Here is a 22864-nt window from a genome sequence, read left to right as displayed (position 1 = left end):
TGCTTCGTATGAAGCCACCATTTTTCCCAGGACTCGTGTGCAACGATGCACCGATACCCTTTTTGGTTTTAGGAGGTCTCTGACTAGAGATGACTGCTCCTTGGCTTTCTCCTGCGGGAGAAACACTTTTTTCTGTTCTGTGTCCAAAATCATCCCCAGGAACAGTAAGCGAGTGGAAGGAACCAGCTGTGACTTTGGAATGTTCAGAATCCAGCCATGCTGTTGTAGCACCTCCTGAGATAGTGCTACTCCGACCAGTAACTGCTCCCTGGACCTTGCCTTTATAAGGAGATCATCCAAGTATGGGATAAATAAAAACTCCCTTTTTTTTTTGAAGGAGTATCATCATTTCTGCCATTACCTTGGTAAACACCCTCGGTGCCGTGGACAGTCCAAACGGTAGTGTCTGGAATTGGTAATGGCAATCCTGTACCACAATCTGAGGTACTCCTGGTGAGGAAGGTAAATAGGGACATGCAGGTAAGCATCCTTGATGTCCAGGGATACCATGTAATCCCCCTCGTCCAGGCTTGCAATAACTGCCCTGAGCGATTCCATCTTGAACTTTGTTATGTAAGTGTTCAAGGATTTCCATTTTAAAATGGGTCTCACCGAACCGGCTGGTTTCAGTACCACAAACAGTGTGGAATAGTAACCCCGTCCTTGTTGAAGTAGGGGCACCTTGACTATCACCTGCTGGGAATACAGCTTGTGAATTGCCTCTAGCACAGCCTCCCTGCCTGAGGGAGTTGTCGGCAAGGCAGATTTGAGTAAACGGCGGGGGGGAGACGCCTCGACTTCCAGCTTGTACCCCTGAGATACTACTTGAAGGATCCAGGGATCCACCTGTGAGCGAGCCCACTGATCGCTGAAATTTTTGAGGCGGCCCCCCACCGTACCTGGCTACGCCTGTGGAGCCCCCGCGTCATGCGGTGGACTCAGAGGAAGCAGGGGAAGAATTTTGATTCTGGGGACTGGCTGCTGGTGCAGCTTTTTCCCTCTTCCCTCGTTTTTTGAAGCCGAAAGGACTGTACCTGATAATACAGTGCGTTTCTTAGGCTGTGAGGAAACCTGAGGTAAAATATTTTCATCCCAGCTGTTGCTGTGGATACGAGGTCCCAGAGACCATCCCCAACCAATTCCTCACCCTTATAAGGCTCTATGTGCCTTTTAAAGTCAGCATCACCTGTCCAGTGTCGGGTCTCCAATACCCTCCTGACAGAATGGACATTGCAATAATTCAGGATGCCAGCCGGCAAAATATTCCTCTGTGCATCCCTCATATATAAGACGACGTCTTATGTTCGCAAAATAGTATCCCTGTTTGAAAGGGGTACAGACCACGCTGCAGCAGTCTGCAGGTCTCAGTCTAGTACCTGAGTGTGTAATTACAGACTTCAGGATAGCCTCCTGCTATTTATCAGCAGGTACCTTCAAAGTGGCCGTATCCTAAGACGGCAGTGCCACCTTGACAAACGTGTGACCGCCTTATCCACCCTAGGGGATATCTCCCAGCGTAACTTATCCTCTGGCGGGAAAGGGTACGCCATCAGTAACTTGTTAGAAATTACCAGTTTCTTATCGGGGAAACCCACGCTTTTTCACACTTCATTCACTCATTTGATGGGGGAACAAAACACTGCCTGCTTTTTCTCCCCACACATAAAACCCTTTGTTTTTAGTGGTACTAGGGTTAATGTCAGAAATGTGTAACACATTTTATATTGCCGGGATCATGTAACGGATGTTCCTAGTGGATTGTGTATATGTCTCAACCTCGTCGACACTGGAGTCAGACTCCGTGTCGACATCTGTGTCTGCCATCTGAGGGAGCGTTGATGGCCTTTGAGACGTCTGGGCAGGCGCGGGCTGAGAAGCCGGCTGTCCCATAGCTGTTACGTCATCCAGCCTTTTTTGTAAGGAGTTGACACTGTCGGTTAATACCTTCCACCTATCCATCCACTCTGGTGTCGGCCCACAGGGGCGACATCTCATTTATCGGCATCTGCTCCGCCTCCACATAAGTCTCCTCATCAAACATGTCGACACAGCCGTACCGACACACCGCACACACACAAGGAATGCTTTAATGAGGACAGGACCCACAAAAGCCCTTTGGGGGGACAGAGTGAGAGTATGCCAGCACACACCAGAGCGCTATATAATGCAGGGACTAACTGAGTTATGTCCCCTATAGCTGCTTTTATATAATTTATACTGCGCCTAAATTTAGTGCCCCCCCTCTCTGTTTTAACCCTGTTCTGTAGTGTAGACTGCAGGGGAGAGCCAGGGAGCTTCCCTCCAACGGAGCTGTGAGGGAAAAATGGCGCCAGTGTGCTGAGGAGATAGGCTCCGCCCCTTTTTCGCAGACTTTTCTCCCGCATTTTTATGGAATCTGGCAGGGGTTAATATACATCCATATAGCCCTGGGGGTTATATGTGATGTATTTTTGCCAGCCAAGGTGTTTATATTGCTGCTCAGGGCGCCCCCCCCCAGCGCCCTGCACCCATCAGTGACCGGAGTATGTGGTGTGCATGAGGAGCAATGGCGCACAGCTGCAGTGCTGTGCGCTACCTTGGTGAAGACTGATGTCTTCTGCCGCCGTTTTTCCGGACCTCTTCTTGCTTCTGGCTCTGTAAGGGGGACGGCGGCGCGGCTCCGGGACCGAACACCAAGGACTGGGCCTGCGGTCGATCCCTCTGGAGCTAATGGTGTCCAGTAGCCTAAGAAGCCCAATCCGGCTGCAAGCAGGCGAGTTCGCTTCTTCTCCCCTTAGTCCCTCGCTGCAGTGAGCCTGTTGCCAGCAGGTCTCACTGAAAATAAAAAACCTAAATCTATACTTTCTTTCTAAGGGCTCAGGAGAGCTCCTAGTGTGCATCCAACCTCGGCCGGGCACAAGATCTAACTGAGGCTTGGAGGAGGGTCATAGTGGGAGGAGCCAGTGGACACCAGGTAGTCATAAATCTTTCTAGAGTGCCCAGCCTCCTTCGGAGCCCGCTATCCCCCATGGTCCTTACGGAGTTCCCAGCATCCACTAGGACGTTAGAGAAATACGTAATACAGTATATCTTTGTGAAAATCCTATATTAAATAACACCTGAGGTTATAGAATATAGGGATAGCAAGTTGAGTGAAAGACACGAAATGGACACCACTCAGCTATCAAATGCACACACAGAAAGTCACAGTTTGTACAATGCAGAGGTTATTACGGACAATAATACTGCACTGGACTAGCTTGTATAGCTAAATAGTCAAGAGATATAACACTACACAGTAAGAACTGGATGTATATCACAGGGTAATTGTACTATAAAACCCTGACTAAATGCACTCTCTTAACTATCACTGACTAAAAAGGCAGGTAGAATACTTAAGTGTCATGTAAAAGGCACAGCGCTGACAACCAGGCGGCTTTACATAGGAGGATTTGCCCAAGCAGTCCCAGGAACAGTGAGCTGAGGATTAATGGCGCCGCAGACACTGACAGGGAGTGAGGAAAAGACAGAGATGCAGCTCCAGGGCGGGAACACTTGCTAGAAATGGCGCCCTGGGGCTGGGGCTTCAGGTCTAAGCCTTATCCCCCTTGCTGGCAAAACCACCGGGTACTGTGGGCGATATTAAAATCGGTTTTAAGAGAAAACCTGACCTGCGCCCATGCCCTGGTGATGTAGTGGGATCGCCTGTACTGCCACAGTGTCCACCGTCAGCGCGCGCGGCCCGCCTCTCACTGACCGCGCCGGATCGCGTTAAAGACCGGGTCCCGCGAGCGAGACCCACTTACCACCTCCCGAAGCGCGCCCACGCGATCCTGGAGAGCCCCAGCCGTGTGTGCCCAACGTGAAGTAAACCGGAGTAAACCGGAGCCTCCGCTGTAGGTACCCGGCAACCAGGGCTCGGGAGTGTACAGCGCCGCTGGGGAGAGCTGGAGCTGCAGCAGTGAATGTCTTCTGACATTTACCACCGCTGCTGCTATGAAGTCTTCACTTTTTCTTCAGAAAAAAAGCTTTTCTTACGGCTGCATGGAGCAGCCCCTCTGTTAAGTGCCTGCTTACTGCAGCACCAACTTACAAAACTGAGCTCCTGTCCTGGGAGGCGGGGTGATACAGGAGGCGGCGCTGTGCATTCTGGGAACAGTCCAAGCTTTGAGTCTGTTGGTGCCTCGGATCAAGATCCTACTCTACACCCCATTGTCCAGACTTGTGGAGCCCAGTGTACCCTGCGGCAGAAAACTTGATTTTGACACAATTTTTGTATTGTGTCGCAAGCTACCTCCCTGTCGCGAAAAGAAGCTGGTAAGGCCGATTTAAAAAAACGGTGAGGGGGGGCGTCTTGAAACTCCAGCTTGTACCCTTGAAATACTATTTGTAAAATCCAAGGGTCCAGGTTCGAACGAACCCTACACTGACTGAAGAGTTTTAGACGGGCCCCCACCGGTGCGGACTCCCGCATAGGAGCACCAACGTCATGCGGTGGAATTGGCAGAAGCCTGGGAGGACTTCTGCTCCTGGGAGCCTGACAAGGCAGGAGAACGTTTACCTCTTCCTCTAGTAGCAAGGAAGGAAGAACCCCGGCCCTTCCTGTATTTATTGGGCCGAAAGGACTGCATCTGATAATGTTGCATTTTCTTTTGTTGTGGAGGAACATAAGGTAAAAATGATGACTTATCCGCGGTAACCGTAGATACCAAATCATCAAGACAGTCACAAAATAAGGCCTTACCTTTATATGGTAGAGATTCCATACTTTTCTTGGAGTCAGCATCAGCATTCCATTGGTGAATCCACAACGCACGCCTAGCTGAAACAGCCATGGCATTGGCTTTTGATCCCAAAAGACCAATTATCTCTCGCAGCTTCCTTAAGGTATGCTGAAGCGTCCTTGATATAACCCAGCGTCAAGAGGATGCTATCCCTATCTAGGGTATCTATATCAGATGACAAGTTATCTACCCACTTTTCGATAGCACTACTTACCCACGTAGAAGCAATGACAGGTCGGAGTAGTGTACCTGTGGTCACATAAATGGACTTCAATGTAGTTTCCTGTTTACGATCCGCAGGATCATTCAGGGCCGCTGTGTCAGGTGACGTGAGAGCCACCTTTTTAGACAACCTAGACAAGGCCCTGTCCACAGTGGGGGTGACTCCCACTTTTCCCTATCCGTCGAGGGATAAGCTGCTCTAATTCTTTTGGGAATCTGAAACTTCCTGTCAGGACCTTCCCAAACTTTTTCAAAAAAGCGTGTTCAGTTCATGAGAGGGAGGAAACGTTATCTCAGGTTTCCTTTCTTTATACATACAGACCCTTTTATCAGGGACAGCTGGGTCCTCAGTGATATTTAATACCTCTTTTATCGCCACAATCATGTACTGAATGCTCTTTGCCAATTTTGGGTCTAACCTGGAATCGCTATAGTCGACACTAGAATCAGTGTCCGTGTCAGTATCAGTGTCTGCCACTTGGGCCAAGGTACGTTTTTGTGACCATGATGGGACCTGACTTTTGAATAACATATCTTCCACAGATTTTTTCCATGCCTGGGTCTGCGACTGACTTATGTAGCCTCTTTCTAATAAGAGCCACATTAGCATTCAAGGCGTTTAACACATTTACCCAATAACGTGTCGGGGGTGCCGACAGGGTCACCCCCGCAGCCGTCTGCGTCCCCAATACAGCCTCCTCTTGGGAAGAGCCTTCAGCCCCAGACATGTCGACACTCGTGCACCAAACACCCACAGACACACCGGGCATATAGGGGACAGACCCACAGTAATGTCTGTCAGAGAGACACAGAGGGGATTTGCCAGCTCACACCCTGCGCTGAAAAAATGGTCAGAAAATTGCCAATACAATGCCTCAGACCTATAGCGCTTTTATCACATATACATTGCACCAATTATATGCCTCCCCCCTCCGTTTTACACCCCTGCTACTTGTCAGTGTGTGTGGAGGACCAGCGTCTCTGCAGCCTGAGGAGAGGAAATGGCGCCGTGAGCTGTGAGGGAGAAGCTCCGCCCCCTTAATGGCACTCTTCTGTCCAGTTTTCTAGAGGTTTATACTGGCGGGGGATGGGACAGTGCTGCGGCACTAATGTCCCCTCTTGCCAGTGTGTTAAATGAGGTAGTTTTTAGCTGCCCAGGGCACCCCCCCCACGTCCTTCACCCTGCAGTGCTGTGTGAGTGGGAGCTTGGCGCGCAGCGTCTGCCCGCTGCGCGATACCTCATGAAAATGCCGTCTCGTCTTCTTTTCTTCGGTTACTCACCCGTTTTCTGACTTCTGGTTCTGTAAGGGGGGTGACGGCAGGCTGTGGGAGCGAGCATCTGAGCGTACCCAGCGATCAAACCCTCAGGAGCTAATGGTGTCCTGTAGCCAGAAGCAGAGCCCTTGAACTCACTGGAAGTGGGTCATACTTCTCTCCCCTAAGTCCCATGAAGCAGGGAGACTGTTGCCAGCAGCCTCCCTGAAAATAAAAAACCTAACAAAAAAGTATTTACAGAGAAACGCAGTAGAGCTCCCCTTTGTGTGTCCTGTCTCCCTGGGCACAATTCTAAAACTGGAGTCTGGAGGAGGGGCATAGAGGGAGGAGCCAGTTCACACTCTTTCAAAGTCTTAAAGTGCCCATGTCTCCTGCGGATCCCGTCTATACCCCATGGTTCTAATGGTGTCCCCAGCATCCTCTAGGACGTATGAGAAATCAGAAAAATATATACCCTGCGATAAAACCTAGCAGCTTGGATAGTCACCAGGCTACACAATCCTATATAAAAACAAATTATTAAACAATCAGGGATGACCCAGCGTTGGATATTTCTCTGTTACCACAAAGACAATAGAGCCAGGGAGCCACCAGTACAAAATGCCACAAAACAGAGAAAAGGAAGTACCCTATACAGTAGACAGTATATAGACAACATAGCACCCAAAACACTGCATATTCTAAACATTATTCTAAACAGTGTCGCTGACGTACTGCAAAGAGAATCCTTACCTGTTCTCCTCACAAATTGCCCCAAACATATCCTCTCCCTTGACTAGGGAAAGGGCCACTTCTGCTGCCTTGTGCTTTGCTGCCTTCTTGCTGGGTCCTTGACCTAGGAGAAAGGAGGAACAGAAGGAACAATCAACAATTACCTGAGCCAATGTCACTTCAGACACATCTCTGTATATATTCTCTAAGCCAATGTTCTAAAACACTATCATATTTGTGTTCTCAAAGGATATTACATAACAGACTAATCCAGCATTCAGAAGAACAGGATATCCGTGACCAAATACGCCATTACAACAAGATTCACACGAGAATACAGTCACATGAGAACATATTTACAACTATCAATTACATTTATATTATCATTGTATGAAACTTAAACATTTTCTACAAAAATAACAGATGGTTCTTTACCAGTGTCAGGATTAGAGATTTAGTACTCCAAAGAATCTCATTTAAAAGCATGTTTGTATTTACTACAGATTATTTCTCATTCCGTATTGTTTAAAGGGTACTGATCACATGAAATGTAACCTTGGGAGGAAAAGGTACAAGAATGGTTTTCAAAAAGTGGTAACAACTTAAAAAGATAATTTATCTATATACATCCTTAAAACTGTTAATGCCCTCTGCTAATCACAGAATAATAGCGCTATTATGGCATCTATAGTATTAAAGAGATCAGGGATTAAATTTACTAAGAGGCAGCTTGATTCTCTGAGCGGTTGTCCCTGAAATTTAAAAAGGCAATAATATTTTTATGCAAAACCAACAGTGGTTTGCATTTAAATTTGACTTTCATTTTATTGCCATTTTAAATTTCAGGGTCAAAACCTCTTGGAATCTATATAGACTCAGTTGTATGTATACATGGATCCATATAGGTGCCTAATATTGGGGATCATTCCGAGTTGATCGTAGCTGTGCTAAATTTAGCACAGCTACGATCATTCACACTGACATGCGGGGGGACGCCCCGTATGTCACTGCCGCCGCTGATATACTTGTTGGAGGTCTTACCTTTAAAAACCATTGTGCAGATGAGCCTCAAACCAGGAAGCATGTCTTATGTCTAACACTGATGTGATAGCAATAGAGAGGGATGTAGTTATGTGACCGGTGAACACCTCCCTGTACGAATCCAGACAGTTTGCATGCCGACTAGCAGAGACTATTCCCTCTCGTGGGTGTCCACGACACTCAGAGTGGGAATAGAACCTGCTGGCGCTCTCTACCCCCACCCGCCAGCATTCTGCTGCCGGGATACCAGTGGAGGTATGATGACTTCGCCAGTCACGCATACCCCACCAAAAGAGAAAATGTTTATATTTCTGAGTGAGAGAGGACTGACCAGATGGGGAAGACTTGGCGCAGTTGGTCAGCTTAACAAATGTTACAACAATTGTACCTAACAGTACCTGATTATATGCAGAATACATACTGGAGCAATCAAGTGCAGAGCTTCTGTGATTAATATAAACACACACCTTCATCTGGTATCGAGGGACTGACTCCGTTACCTTTCTTTTTTTTTTTTTTAAATCACATGAAGAACTGAAAAAATACTTTCTCTAACGTCCTAGTGGATGCTGGGAACTCCGTAAGGACCATGGGGAATAGCGGGCTCCGAAGGAGGCTGGGCACTCCAGAAAGATCTTAGACTACCTGGTGTGCACTGGCTCCTCCCACTATGACCCTCCTCCAAGCCTCAGTTAGATTTCGTGCCCGGCCGAGGTTGGATGCACACTAGGGGCTCTCCTGAGCTCTTAGAAAGTTATAGTCTTAGAATTTGTTCTTTTCAGTGAGACCTGCTGGCAACAGGCTCACTGCAGCGAGGGACTAAGGGGAGAAGAAGCGAACTCGCCTGCTTGCAGCCGGATTGGGCTTCTTAGGCTACTGGACACCATTAGCTCCAGAGGGATCGACCGCAGGCCCAGCCTTGATGTTCGGTCCCGGAGCCGCGCCGCCGTCCCCCTTACAGAGCCAGAAGCAAGAAGATGGTCCGGAAAATCGGCGGCATGAAGACTCAGTCTTCACCAAGGTAGCGCACAGCACTGCAGCTGTGCGCCATTGCTCCTCTCACACACTTCATACTCCGGTCACTGAGGGTGCAGGGCGCTGGGGGGGGGCGCCCTGAGGCAGCAATAAAAACACCTTGGCTGGCAAAAATACCTCAATATATAGCCCCAGGGGCTATATATGAGGTAAATACCCCTGCCAGAAGTCCATAAAAAACGGGAGAATAGGCCGCGAAAAAGGGGCGGAGCCTATCTCCTCAGCACACTGGCGCCATTTTCCCTCACAGCTCCGTTGGAGGGAAGCTCTCCCCTGCAGTCTACAAGGGTTAAAAAAAGAGAGAGGGGGCACTAAATTTAGGCGCAGTATACATTATATATATAGATATAAAGCTATAGGGGACATAACTCAGTTAGTCCCTGCAGTATATAGCGCTCTGGTGTGTGCTGGCATACTCTCACTCTGTCCCCCCAAAGGGCTTTTGTGGGTCCTGTCCTCGTTTAGAGCATTCCCTGTGTGTCTGCGGTGTGTCGGTACGGCTGTGTCGACATGTTGAATGAGGAGGCTTATATGGTGACGGAACAGAGGCCGATATATGTGATGTCGCCCCCTGTGGGGCCGACACCAGAGTGGATAGAGAGGTAAAAGGTATTAACCGACAGTGTCAACTCCTTACATAAAAGGGTGGATGACGTAACAGCTGTGGGACAGCCGGCTTCGCAGCCCGCGCCTGCCCAGGCGTCTCAAAGGCCATCAGGGGCTCAAAAACGCCCGCTCTCTCAGATGGCAGACACAGATGTCGACACGGAGTCTGACTCCAGTGTCGACAAGGTGGAGACATATACACAATCCAATCCGTGACTTGATCCCGGCAATAAAAAATGTGTTATACATTTCTGACTTTAACCTCTATAAATGGGTTTTAGGTTTGGGGAGAAAAAACAGGCAGTGTTTTGTTCCCCCATCAGATGAATAAATGAAGTGTGTGAAAAGCGTGGGTTCCCCCGTTAAGAAACTGGTAATTTATAAAAAGTTACTGATGGCGTACCCTTTCCCGCCAGGAGGATAAGTTACGCTGGGAGATATCCCCTAGGGTGGATAAGGCGCTCACACGTTTGTCAAAAAAGGTGGCACTGCCGTCTTAGGATACGGCCACTTTAATAGGTACCTGTTGATAAAAAAAACAGGAGGCTATCCTGAAGTCTGTATTTACACACTCAGGTACTAGACTGAGACCTGCAGATAGTGCTGCTGCAGCGTGGTTGGTGACCCTGTCAAACAGGGATAATAGTTGGCAAACATAAAAACATATTAAAGACGTTGTCTTATATATGGGGGATGCACAGAGGGATATTTTGCCGGCTGGCATCCAAAATAAATGTAATGTCCATTCTGTCAGGAGGGTATTAGAGACCTGTCACTGGACAGGTGATGCTGACTTAAAAAGCGCATAGAGAGCCTTATAAGAGTGAGGAATTATTTGGGGATGGTCTCTGGGACCTCGTATCCACAGCAACTGCTGGGAAGAAATAATTTTACCTCAGGTTTCCTCACAGAAAAAGGTACAGTCCTTTCGGCTTCAGAAAAGCAAGCGGGTCAAATGGCGCTTCCTTTCTGTACAGAGACAAGGGTAGAGGGAAAAAGCTGCACCAGTCAGCCTGTTCCCAGAATCAAGATTCTTCCCCCGCCTCCTGTGAGTACACACCATGACGTGGGTGCTCCACAGGTGTAGCCAGGTACGGTGGGGGGCCGCCTCAAAAATTTCAGCAATTAGTGGGCTCGCTCACAGGTGGATCCCTGTTTCTTCCAAGTAGTATTTCAGGGGTACAAGCTGGAATTAGAGATGTCTCCCCCCAGCCGTTTCCTAAAATATGCCTTGCTGACAACTCCCTCAAGCAGGGAGGCTGTGCTAGAGGCAATTAATAAGCGGTATTCCCAGCAGGTAATACTCAAGGTGCCCCTACTTCAACAAGGACGGGGTTACTATTCCACACGGGTTGGGGTACCGAAACCGCATGGTTCGGTGTGACCCATTTTATATTTAAAATCCTTGAACATAAAAAAATTCAAGTTCAAGATGGAATCGCTCAGGGCGGTTATTGCAAGCCTGGACGAGGGGGATTACATGGTATCCCGGGACATCAAGGATGCTTACCTGCATGTCCCCTTTTACCATCCTCGCCAGGAGTACCTCAGATTTGTGGTACAGGATTACCATTACCAAGTCCAGACACTGCCGTTTGGACTGTACATGGCACCGAGGGTGTTTTATCAAGGTAATGGCCGAAATGATGATACTCCTTCAAAAAAAGGGAGTTGTAATTATCCCGTAATTGGACAATCTCGTTATAAGGGCGAGGTCCAAGGAGCAGTTGGTAGTCGGGGTAGCACTATTTTGGAAAGTGCTACAACAGCATAGGTGGATTCTAAACAGTCCAAAGTCACAGCTGGTTCCTATGACACGTTCCTGGGGATGGTTCTGGACATAAACCAGAAATAGTGTTTCTCCCGGAGGAGAAAGCCAAGGAGTTGTCATCTCTAGTCAGAGACCTCCTGAAACCAAAATAGGTAGCGGTGCATCATTGCACGCGAGTCCTGGGAAAAATGGTAGCTTCTTACGAAGCAATCCCATTAGGCAGGTTCCATACAAGAACTTTTCAGAGGGACCTGTTGGACAAGTGGTCCGGATCGCATCTTCCGATGCATAGGCTGATAACCCTGTCTCCAAGGACCAGGGTATCTCTACTGTGGTGGCTGCAGAGTGCCCATCTTCAAGAGGGCCGCAGGTTCGGCATACAGGACTAGGTCCTAGTGACCATGGATTCCAGCCTTTGAGGCTGGGGGGCAGTCACATAGGGAAGAAACTTCCAGGGACTTTGGTCAAGTCAGGTTATTTCCCTACACATAAATATTCTGGATCTGAGGGCCATTTACAATGCCCTGAGGCCAGCAAGGCCTCTGCTTCAAAACCAGCCGGTACTGATCCAATCAGACAACATCACGGCAGTCGCCCATGTAATCAACAGGGCGGCACAAAAAGCAGGATGGCGATGGCAGAAGCCACAAGGATTCTCCGATAGGCGGAAAATCATGTGTTAGCACTGTCAGCAGTGTTCATTCCCGGAGTGGACAACTGGGAAGCAGATCTTCTCAACAGACACGACCTCCACCCGGGAGAATGGGGACTTCCTCCAGAAGTCTTCCAATAGGATTGTACACCATTGGGAAAGGCCACAGGTGGACATGATGGCGTCCCGCCTTAACAAAAAGCTATAAAAGATATTGCTCCAGGTCAAGGGACCCTCAGGCGATAGCTATGGACGCTCTGGTAACACCGTGGGTGTACCAGTCGGTTTAGGTGTTCTCCCCTCTGCCTCTCATACCAAAGGTACTGAGAATAATAAGAAGGCGAGGAGTAAGAACGATACTCGTGGATGGCCAAGAAGAGCTTGGTACCCAGAACTTCAAGAATTTATATCAGAGGACCCATGGCCTCTGCCACTCAGTCAGGACCTGCGGCAGCAGGGGCCCTGTCTGTTCCAAGACTTACCGCGGCTGCGTTTGACGGCATGGCGGTTGAACGCCGGATCCTGAAGGAAAAGGGTATTCCGGAGGAAGTAATTCCTACGCTTACTAAAGCCAGGAAAGAGGTTACAGCAACTCATTATCACCGCATATGGCGAAAATATGTTGCATGGTGTGAGGCCGAAAGGGCCCCAACAGAGGAATTTCAACTAGGTCGATTTCTGCATTTCCTGCAAGCAAGAGTGACTATGGGCCTTAAATTGGGTTCCATTAAGGTACAGATCTCGGCTCTGTCGATTTTCTTTCAAAAAAGAACTAGCTTCAGTACCTGAAGTTCAGACATTTATAAAAGGAGTGCTGCATAGTCAGCCCCCGTTTGTGCCTCCTGTGGCACCTTGGGATCTCAACGTGGTGTTGAGTTTTCTTAAAATCACTTTGGTTTGAACCACTAAAAACCGTGGATCTGAAATATCTCACATGGAAGGTGGTTATGTTATTGGCCTTGGCTTCTGCCAGGCGAGTATCAGAATTGGCGGCTTTGTCTTGTAAAAGCCCTTATTTGATTTTCCATATGAATAGGGCAGAATTGAGGACTCGTCCCCAGTTTCTCCCTAAGGTGGTGTCAGCGTTTCACCTGAACCAGCCTATTGTGGTGCCTGCGGCTACTAAGGATTTGGAGGACTCCAAGTTGCTAGACGTTGTCAGGGCCCTGAAAATATATGTTTCCAGGACGGCTGGAGTCAGAAAATCTGACTCGCTGTTTATCCTATATGCACCCAACAAGCTGGGTGCTCCTGCTTCTAAGCAGACTATTGCTCGTTGGATTTGTAGTACAATTCAGCTTGCACATACTGTGGCAGGCCTGCCACAGCCAAAATCTGTCAATGCCCATTCCACAAGGAAGGTGGGCTCATCTTGGGCGGCTGCCCGAGGGGTCTCGGCTTTACAACTTTGCCGAGCAGCTACTTGGTCAGGGGCAAACACGTTGGCAAAATTCTACAAATTTGATACCCTGGCTGAGGAGGACCTGGAGTTCTCTCATTCGGTGCTGCAGAGTCATCCGCACTCTCCCGCCCGTTTGGGAGCTTTGGTATAATCCCCATGGTCCTTACGGAGTTCCCAGCATCCACTAGGACGTTAGAGAAAATAAGAATTTACTCACCGGTAATTCTATTTCTCGTAGTCCGTAGTGGATGCTGGGCGCCCATCCCAAGTGCGGTTTATCTGCATTACTTGTACATAGTTATTGTTAACTAAATCGGGTTATTGTTGAGCCATCTGTTGAGAGGCTCTATTGTTTCATACTGTTAACTGTGTTTCATATCACGAGTTGTACGGTGTGATTGGTGTGGCTGGTATGAGTCTTACCCGGGATTCAAAATCCTTCCTTATTGTGTACGCTCGTCCGGGCACAGTACCTAACTGAGGCTTGGAGGAGGGTCATAGTGGGAGGAGCCAGTGCACACCAGGTAGTCTAAGATCTTTCTGGAGTGCCCAGCCTCCATCGGAGCCCGCTATTCCCCATGGTCCTTACGGAGTTCCCAGCATCCACTACGGACTACGAGAAATAGAATTACCGGTGAGTAAATTCTTATTTTTATGCCAATATTTACAGAGATGAATGTGGATGGATTTTGCGCAAGATACATTGTGTGAACCAACCCGCATAGGTGTTAATGGGGGGGGGGGGATGATCAATTATGACATTTATGGAGAAGAGAAAATCTACTGTACGCCTAACTTTTCTCCAAAGGAAACACCATTTCTATGTGGTGTTCTAGTAGGAGAAAGCAGAGAAACAATTGTACAGGCGGATAAACATTAATACATGGAATAGATTACAGTGGTTCAATCAAATATTTAAATATATAAGGCTGCAAACAATTGCAACTGTGAAAAATGACTGCAACTTTAAGGTCAAGTGTCCAAGTCCTAACAATAAATAAATTAAATTATCTTTTGTGCATTGATTTGTGTGATTGAAAAGTGCAAACAGCTTTTCCCTTTAATCCACTAGGGGACACTAACAAGGTCAATGTAATAATGTAATGTACAAATAATATACTACTCTGATTCTTTTACGCAACAGGTTGTAATGAAGAAACAGATGGGTAGAACATAAAATCGTATGGTTTTTCTTGTCTAGATTAGCCCCTCCCTAGTGCTGGGCATACAGGTGCAGACACAATACCAGTCAGACTGACAGGAAATTTATATGACAGCCTCCAACCCTGCAGATTTTGTGGGCATACCCTGTGAGATCTACGTGATGTGTGTACCCAGCGACATTGCACACAACGGGACCAAGCATCGGCAAATGCATACACACTTGCCAATAGCGGCAGCGCAGTAGCGATGGCAGGGACCATGCTCGCTAGCTAGTTCTTCTGTCAGTTCTGTATGTAGTGTTGATGGAGAATGTTGCTGACAACCAGCGGGAGTGTGTATAGTCAGTGACATAGTGGGTACATATCTTCCAGTGTGTACTCAGCTTTAGTGTATAGCACCCAATATCTGCACTCCGCTTCCCATATGAAGGAACAGGGGAAATGTGTATGGGTCGTCGGCGGTAGTGCCAGGGCCGGTGCAAGGTTTCTCGGCACCCTAGGCAAAACCTCTGCCTACTCCCTCCCACCTCCAGCCCCCCCACCCCCACCACCACCCCCCTCGCCCTTCAGTCTGTTGAATGGAAAATGCACCCTACAAGACAAACAATTGTAAAAAAAAATAAGAATTTACTCACCGGTAATTCTATTTCTCGTAGTCCGTAGTGGATGCTGGGGACTCCGTAAGGACCATGGGGAATAGACGGGCTCCGCAGGAGACTGGGCACTCTAAGAAAGATTTAGGACTACCTGGTGTGCACTGGCTCCTCCCCCTATGACCCTCCTCCAAGCCTCAGTTAGGACACTGTGCCCGGAAGAGCTGACACAATAAGGAAGGATTTTGAATCCCGGGTAAGACTCATACCAGCCACACCAATCACACCATGTAACTCGTGATAGGAACCCCGGTTAACAGTATGATAACAAAAAGGAGCCTCTGAAGAGATGGCTCGCAATAACAACCCGATTTTTGTAACAATAACTATTTACAAGTATTGCAGACAATCCGCACTTGGGATGGGCGCCCAGCATCCACTACGGACTACGAGAAATAGAATTACCGGTGAGTAAATTCTTATTTTCTCCAACGTCCTAGTGGATGCTGGGGACTCCGTAAGGACCATGGGGATTATACCAAAGCTCCCAAACGGGCGGGAGAGTGCGGATGACTCTGCAGCACCGAATGAGAGAACTCCAGGTCCTCCTCAGCTAGGGTATCAAATTTATAGAATTTTGCAAACGTGTTTGCCCCTGACCAAGTAGCAGCTCGGCAAAGTTGTAAAGCCGAGACCCCTCGGGCAGCCGCCCAAGATGAGCCCACCTTCCTTGTGGAATGGGCTTTTACTGATTTAGGCTGCGGTAATCCAACCGCAGAATGCGCCAGCTGAATAGTACTACAAATCCAGCGCGCGATAGTCTGCTTAGAAGCAGGAGCACCCATCTTGTTGGGTGCATACAGGATAAACAGCGAGTCAGTCTTCCTGACACCAGCCGTCCTGGAAACATATATTTTCAGGGCCCTGACTACGTCCAGAAACTTGGAATCCTCCAAGTCCCTAGTAGCCGCAGGCACCACAATAGGTTGGTTCAAGTGAAACGCTGATACCACCTTCGGGAGAAATTGAGGACGAGTCCTCAATTCAGCCCTATCCATATGGAAAATCAGATAGGGGCTTTTACAGGACAAAGCCGCCAATTCTGACACCCGTCTGGCCGAAGCCAGAGCCAACAACATGACCACTTTCCACGTGAGATATTTTAAATCCACAGTCTTAAGTGGCTCAAACCAATGTGATTTTAGAAACTCCAAGACCACATTGAGATCCCAAGGTGCCACTGGGGGCACAAAAGGAGGCTGAATATGCAGAACTCCCTTGACAAAGGTCTGAACTTCAGGCAGTGAAGCCAGTTCTTTCTGGAAGAAAATCGTCAGGGCCGAGATCTGGACTTTAATGGACCCCAATTTGAGGCCCAAAGTCACACCTGCTTGCAGGAAATGTAGGAATCGACCCATTTGAAATTCCTTCGTTGGGGCCTTCGTGGCCTCACACCAAGCAACATACTTCCGCCAAATGCGGTGATAATGCTTTGCGGTGACATCCTTCCTGGCCTTGATCAGGGTAGGGATGACTTCCTCCGGAATGCCTTTTTCCTTTAGGATCCGGCGTTCAACCGCCATGCCGTCAAACGAAGCCGCGGTAAGTCTTGGAACAGACAGGGTCCCTGCTGCAGCAGGTCTTGTCTGAGCGGCAGAGGCCAAGGGTCCTCTGCAAGCATCTCTTGAAGTTCCGGGTACCAAGCTCTTCTTGGCCAATCCGGAGCCACGAGAATAGTTCTCACTCCTCGCCTTCTTATTATTCTCAATACCTTGGGTATGAGAGGTAGAGGAGGAAACACATAAACCGACTGGTACACCCACGGTGTCACTAGAGCGTCCACAGCGATCGCCTGAGGGTCCCTTGACCTGGCGCAATACCTCTTTAGCTTTTTGTTGAGGCGGGACGCCATCATGTCCACCTGTGGTTTTTCCCAACGGTTTACCAGCATCTGGAAGACTTCTGGATGAAGTCCCCATTCTCCCGGGTGGAGGTCGTGCCTGCTGAGGAAGTCTGCTTCCCAGTTGTCCACTCCCAGAATGAACACTGCTGTCAGTGCTAGCACATGATTCTCTGCCCATCGGAGAATTCTTGTGGCTTCTGCCATTGCCCTCCTGCTTCTTGTGCCGCCCTGTCTGTTTACATGGGCGACCGCCGTGATGTTGTCTGACTGGATCAGCACCGGCCGGTTCTGAAGCAGGGGTCTTGCTTGACTTAAGGCATTGTAAATGGCCCTTAGCTCCAGAATATTTATGTGCAGCGATATCTCCTGAGCTGACCACAGCCCCTGGAAATTTCTTCCCTGTGTGACTGCCCCCCAGCCCCGAAGGCTGGCATCCGTGGTCACCAGGACCCAGTCCTGTATTCCGAATCTGCGGCCCTCTAGTAGATGAGCCCTCTGCAGCCACCACAGCAGCGACACCCTGGTCCTTGCCGACAGGGTTATCCGCTGTTGCATCTGGAGATGGGACCCGGACCATTTGTCCAACAGGTCCCACTGGAACGTCCTTGCGTGGAACCTTCCGAATGGAATTGCTTCGTATGAAGCTACCATTTTTCCAAGGACTCGTGTGCATTGATGTACCAACACTTTTCCTGGTTTTAGGATGTCTCTGACCAGAGATGACAATTCCTCTGCTTTTTCCACTGGAAGAAACACTCTTTTCTGGTCTGTGTCCAGAATCATTCCCAGGAACAGAAGACGTGTCGTCGGAACCAGCTGCGACTTTGGAATATTGAGAATCCAGCCGTGCTGTTGTAGCACTTCCTGAGAAAGTGCTACCCCCACTACCAACTGTTCCTTGGACCTCGCCTTTATCAGGAGATCGTCTAAGTACGGGATAATTGAAACACCTTTCTTGCGAAGGATTATCATCATTTCGGCCATTACCTTGGTAAAGACCCTCGGCGCTGTGGATAACCCAAACGGCAGCGTCTGGAACTGATAGTGACAGTCCTGTACCACAAATCTTAGGTACTCCTGGTGAGGAGGATAAATGGGGACATGAAGATACGCATCTTTGATGTCCAGGGAGACCATGTAGTCCCCCTCCTCCAGGCTCGCAATAACCGCTCTGAGCGATTCCATCTTGAACTTGAACCTTTTGATATAAGTGTTCAAGGATTTTAGATTTAAGATGGGTCTTACCGAACCGTCCGGTTTCGGTACCACAAACAGTGTGGAATAGTAACCCTTTCCTTGTTGAAGGAGGGTTACCTTGACAATCACGTGCTGTGAATACAGTTTCTGAATAGCCACCAACACTGCCTCCCTGGCAGAGGGAGTTGCCGGTAAGGCAGACTTTAGGAAACGGCGGGGGGGAGACGTCTCGAATTCCAGCCTGTACCCCTGAAGTACAACCTGAAGGACCCAGGGATCCACCTGTGAGAGAACCCACTGTGCGCTGAAATTTCTGAGACGGGCCCCCACCGTGCCCGGGTCCACCTGAGCAGCCCCAGCGTCATGCTGTGGACTTACCGGACGCAGGGGAGGACTTCTGCTCCTGGGAACTAGCTGTGTGTTGCAGCTTTTTTCCTCTACCTCTGCCTCTCGGCAGAAAGGAGGAGCCTCTAGCCCTCTTGCTTTTCTGGGGCCGAAAGGACTGTACCTGATAATACGGTGCTTTCTTTTGCTGTGGCGCAGTCTGTGGCAAAAAGGTCGATTTCCCAGCCGTAGCTGTGGACACGAGGTCTGAAAGACCATCCCCAAACAGTTCCACCCCTTTATAGGGTAAAACTTCCATGTGCCGCTTAGAGTCGGCATCACCGGACCATTGCCTAGTCCATAACCCCCATCTGGCGGCAATGGACATAGCGCTTACTCGTGACGCCAGTCGGCAAATATCCCTCTGTGCATCACGCATGTATAAGACTGCGTCTTTTATATGTTCAAGCGTCAGCAAAATATTGTCCCTATCCATGGTATCAATATTATCCAAAAGGGAATCTGACCACGCAGCAGCAGCACTGCACATCCAAGCTGATGCAATCGCTGGTCGCAATATAATGCCTGAGTGTGTGTAAATAGCCTTTAGGGTATTTTCCTGCTTTCTATCAGCAGGTTCCTTCAGGGTGGCCGTATCCGGAGACGGTAGTGCCACCTTCTTTGACAAGCGTGTCAGCGCCTTGTCTACCCTAGGGGGTGTTTCCCAACGCGACCTATCCTCTAGCGGGAAAGGGTACGCTGCCAATAATAGTTTTGAAATTATCAATTTCTTATCAGGGGAAGTCCACGCTTCCTCACACACCTCATTTAATTCGTCAGATGCAGGAAAAACTACAGGCAGTTTTTTCTCACCGAACATAATACCCTTTTTTGTGGTACCTGGGGTATTATCAGAAATCTGTAAAACATTTTTCATTGCCTCAATCATGTAACGGGTGGATCTATTGGAGGGTACACTAGTCTCATCACCGTCGACACTGGAGTCAGTATCCGTGTCGACGTCTGTATCTGTCACCTGAGGAAGCGGGCGTTTTAAGGCCCCTGATGACATTTGAGACGCTGGAACAGGCACAAGCTGTGTAGCCGGCTGTCCTATGTCGTCAAACCTTTTGTGTAAGGAGTTGACACTTTCACGCAATTCCTTCCATAAGTCCAACCACACCGGTGTCGACCCCTCAGGGGGTGACAGCACATTCACAGGCATTTGCTCCGCCTCCACATCATTTTCCTCCTCATACATGTCGACACAGCAGTACCGACACACAGCAGACACACAGGGAATGCTCTTACAGAGGACAGGACCCCACAAAGCCCTTTGGGGAGACAGAGGGAGAGTATGCCAGCACACACCAGAGCGCTATATGTCACAGGGATATCACCTATAAAAGTGTGTTTTCCCCTTATAGCTGCATATAAACTTATAGTGCGCCTAATTTGTGCCGCCCCCCTCTCTTTTTTACCCTTTTCTGTAGTGCAGGACTGCAGGGGAGAGCCAGGGAGCTTCCTTTCAGCGGAGCTGTGAGGGAAAAATGGCGCCAGTGTGCTGAGGGAGAAGGCCCCGCCCCTTTTTCGGCTGGCTTTCTCCCGCTATTTTAATGTATCTGGCAGGGGTTAATATACACCTATATAGCCCCTGGGGCTATATATGGTGTTAATTTGCCAGCCAAGGTGTAAATATTGCTGCTCAGGGCGCCCCCCCCCCCCCCCAGCGCCCTGCACCCATCAGTGACCGCAGTGTGTGGTGTGCATAAGGAGCAATGGCGCACAGCTGCAGTGCTGTGCGCTACCTTGGAGAAGACAGAAGTCTTCAGCCGCCGAGTTTCTGGACCTTCTTGCTTCTGGCTCTATAAGGGGGACGGCGGCGCGGCTCCGGGAACGGACGACGAGATCGGTGCCTGTGTTCGAACCCTCTGGAGCTAATGGTGTCCAGTAGCCTAAGAAGCCCAAGCTACCACCACTTAGGTAGGTTCGCTTCTTCTCCCCTTAGTCCCTCGATGCAGTGAGCCTGTTGCCAGCAGGTCTCACTGAAAATAAAAAACCTAAACTATACTTTCTTCTAGAAGCTCAGGAGAGCCCCTAGTGTGCATCCAGCTCAGCCGGGCACAGAGATCTAACTGAGGCTTGGAGGAGGGTCATAGGGGGAGGAGCCAGTGCACACCAGGTAGTCCTAAATCTTTCTTAGAGTGCCCAGTCTCCTGCGGAGCCCGTCTATTCCCCATGGTCCTTACGGAGTCCCCAGCATCCACTAGGACGTTAGAGAAAAACCACTAAGCATGACAGGAAGACTGTAGTTTAGGGAAAGGATGTCACCACAGACAGGAGGTATGGATAGATATATAAGGAGTGTATTATAGTTGTGGGGGAGGGAGGGTTCTTGCTCATTACAATGAGTATGACACATACATAAGTGTATGACACACATTACAGTGCCCCCTTACTAACATCCACTACACACATCTCTCACTGACAATGTTATGTTATACAAGTCAGGCTGGGCAATGGATCAGACCCAACTGCTTAGCACACAAATCTGGGTAATTGGTATGCAACTTTGGGCGAGATTCAAATGTTGCCTCCCCCCTCCCGCCCGCAATCGTCCCCTACGGCAGCTATTCAAATGTTGCTTACGGCGGGCGTTACATCAGCATTTCAGCTCGCTATCCCCGGAGGAGCCCAAACAGGACTTTTCGCATTGAGCCGGATAGTTTAGTCAGGGACCCAACTGCTTTGGGAGCGATCAGCATTAAAACGGGTGACATTTGTATATCACCCCTGCGATCTCCCGTCACTTTAGACGGGAGGTAGGGGGCGGTAGCATTTGAATCTCGCCCTTTATATCCTGGGTCCAGGCACCCCTAAGCCTCTTGCACCCATAGCATCGACACTCCTTGCAGAGAGCCATCTTTTACATTGAACATAATGGGCAGTTGCGTATGGGCCCTGCCCACCCGTGGACATCACAGCCACCAGGATTAATAGTATCGCCCCCACCGTTGAAAGCAACCATTACTGCCACCCCCTCTTCCCCTTCCCGGGGATATAATAGCCGCTGCAGCATGTTCAACCCCCTCCCCTGTTCATCCCAGCCACTGACGAGTTCCAAAGACAGGGTGGAGCTAAGCATGGGGAGAGGCAGTGACTGAGGTGACCCTTTATATGCCGCGTCTGTTAATGTGTGTATGTATGTTTGTGTGTAATATATATCTATATCCATGCCCGGAATTACAGACGAGGCGGCACTCCATCGGTCTTATATGAAAACATAAAAGTGATTTATTGCTCCATAGGGCACTGTTTCAAGGCTGTGCAGCCTTTTCGTCAGGTCGTGATATACCACGCCCTGACAAAAAGGCTGCACAGTCTTGAAACGGTGCCCTATGGAGCAATAAATCACTTTTATGTTTTCATATAAGACCGATGGAGTGCCGCCTCGTCTGTAATTCTGGACATGGACACATGTATTAATTCCAGGAGGGCACATCGGCAGTCGTACTACTGAACCCAGGGTGCCAATCTACAAAGTATGTAGAGAGAGAGAGAGAGAGAGAGAGACAGAGAGAGAGAGAGAGAGTCCTCCAGGAACAAACGGCACTCAGAGACAACGAATATGGTCAAAATGACGTTAATCCATAGGATCACTTTGATCATATTTGTTGTCTCTGAGTGCCGTTTGTTTCTGGAGGGCTATTGCACATAGATCTGGCACCGAAACAAGTTGTCCTATGTATGTAAGGGTCGGCTGCTGCTGGATGTACATATATATATATATAGTGCTTTAGTGATAGCATTACTGTGTTTCGACTTAAAAAATTGCAGCACTTCACCAGATCTAACACATATCTATATATAGATCTATATATATATCTATATATCTATATATATATATATATATATATATATATACACACATATCTATATATATCTATATATATATATATATATATATATATATATACATACACATACATACACACACACACACACACACACACACAGTATATATCCACATATATTTATATAAGTGTGTACACAAAACCCTTTTCTCCCATACTTAACTTACTTAACATGTACCAGTGGGGTCAGCAGGAGGAAAAGCCACACCAGAGAGCCAGGTCACTGTTACTGATGGGATTGGGAGCCAGGTGTATCGAGCCATTAGGTTCCTTGCAGTGCGATTTGCGGGTA

General features: G+C 48.7%; 1 protein-coding gene across 1 annotated transcript in view; it reads right to left on the bottom strand.

The window, feature by feature from the left end:
* The window catches only part of TARBP2 (TARBP2 subunit of RISC loading complex), a 155931-nt gene that overhangs the window by 72034 nt on the left and 61033 nt on the right, over positions 1-22864 (bottom strand). The window contains exon 3 of the mRNA XM_063952146.1: positions 6993-7095. Within this exon, the coding sequence (XP_063808216.1) occupies positions 6993-7095 (103 nt within the window). The remainder of the gene's footprint in view (positions 1-6992; positions 7096-22864) is intronic.

Source organism: Pseudophryne corroboree, chromosome 2 (assembly GCF_028390025.1).
Source record: "Pseudophryne corroboree isolate aPseCor3 chromosome 2, aPseCor3.hap2, whole genome shotgun sequence".
NCBI lineage: Eukaryota > Metazoa > Chordata > Amphibia > Anura > Myobatrachidae > Pseudophryne > Pseudophryne corroboree.
Note: the sequence above shows the minus strand (reverse complement) of the source record. Positions and strands in the feature narration are given on the sequence as shown.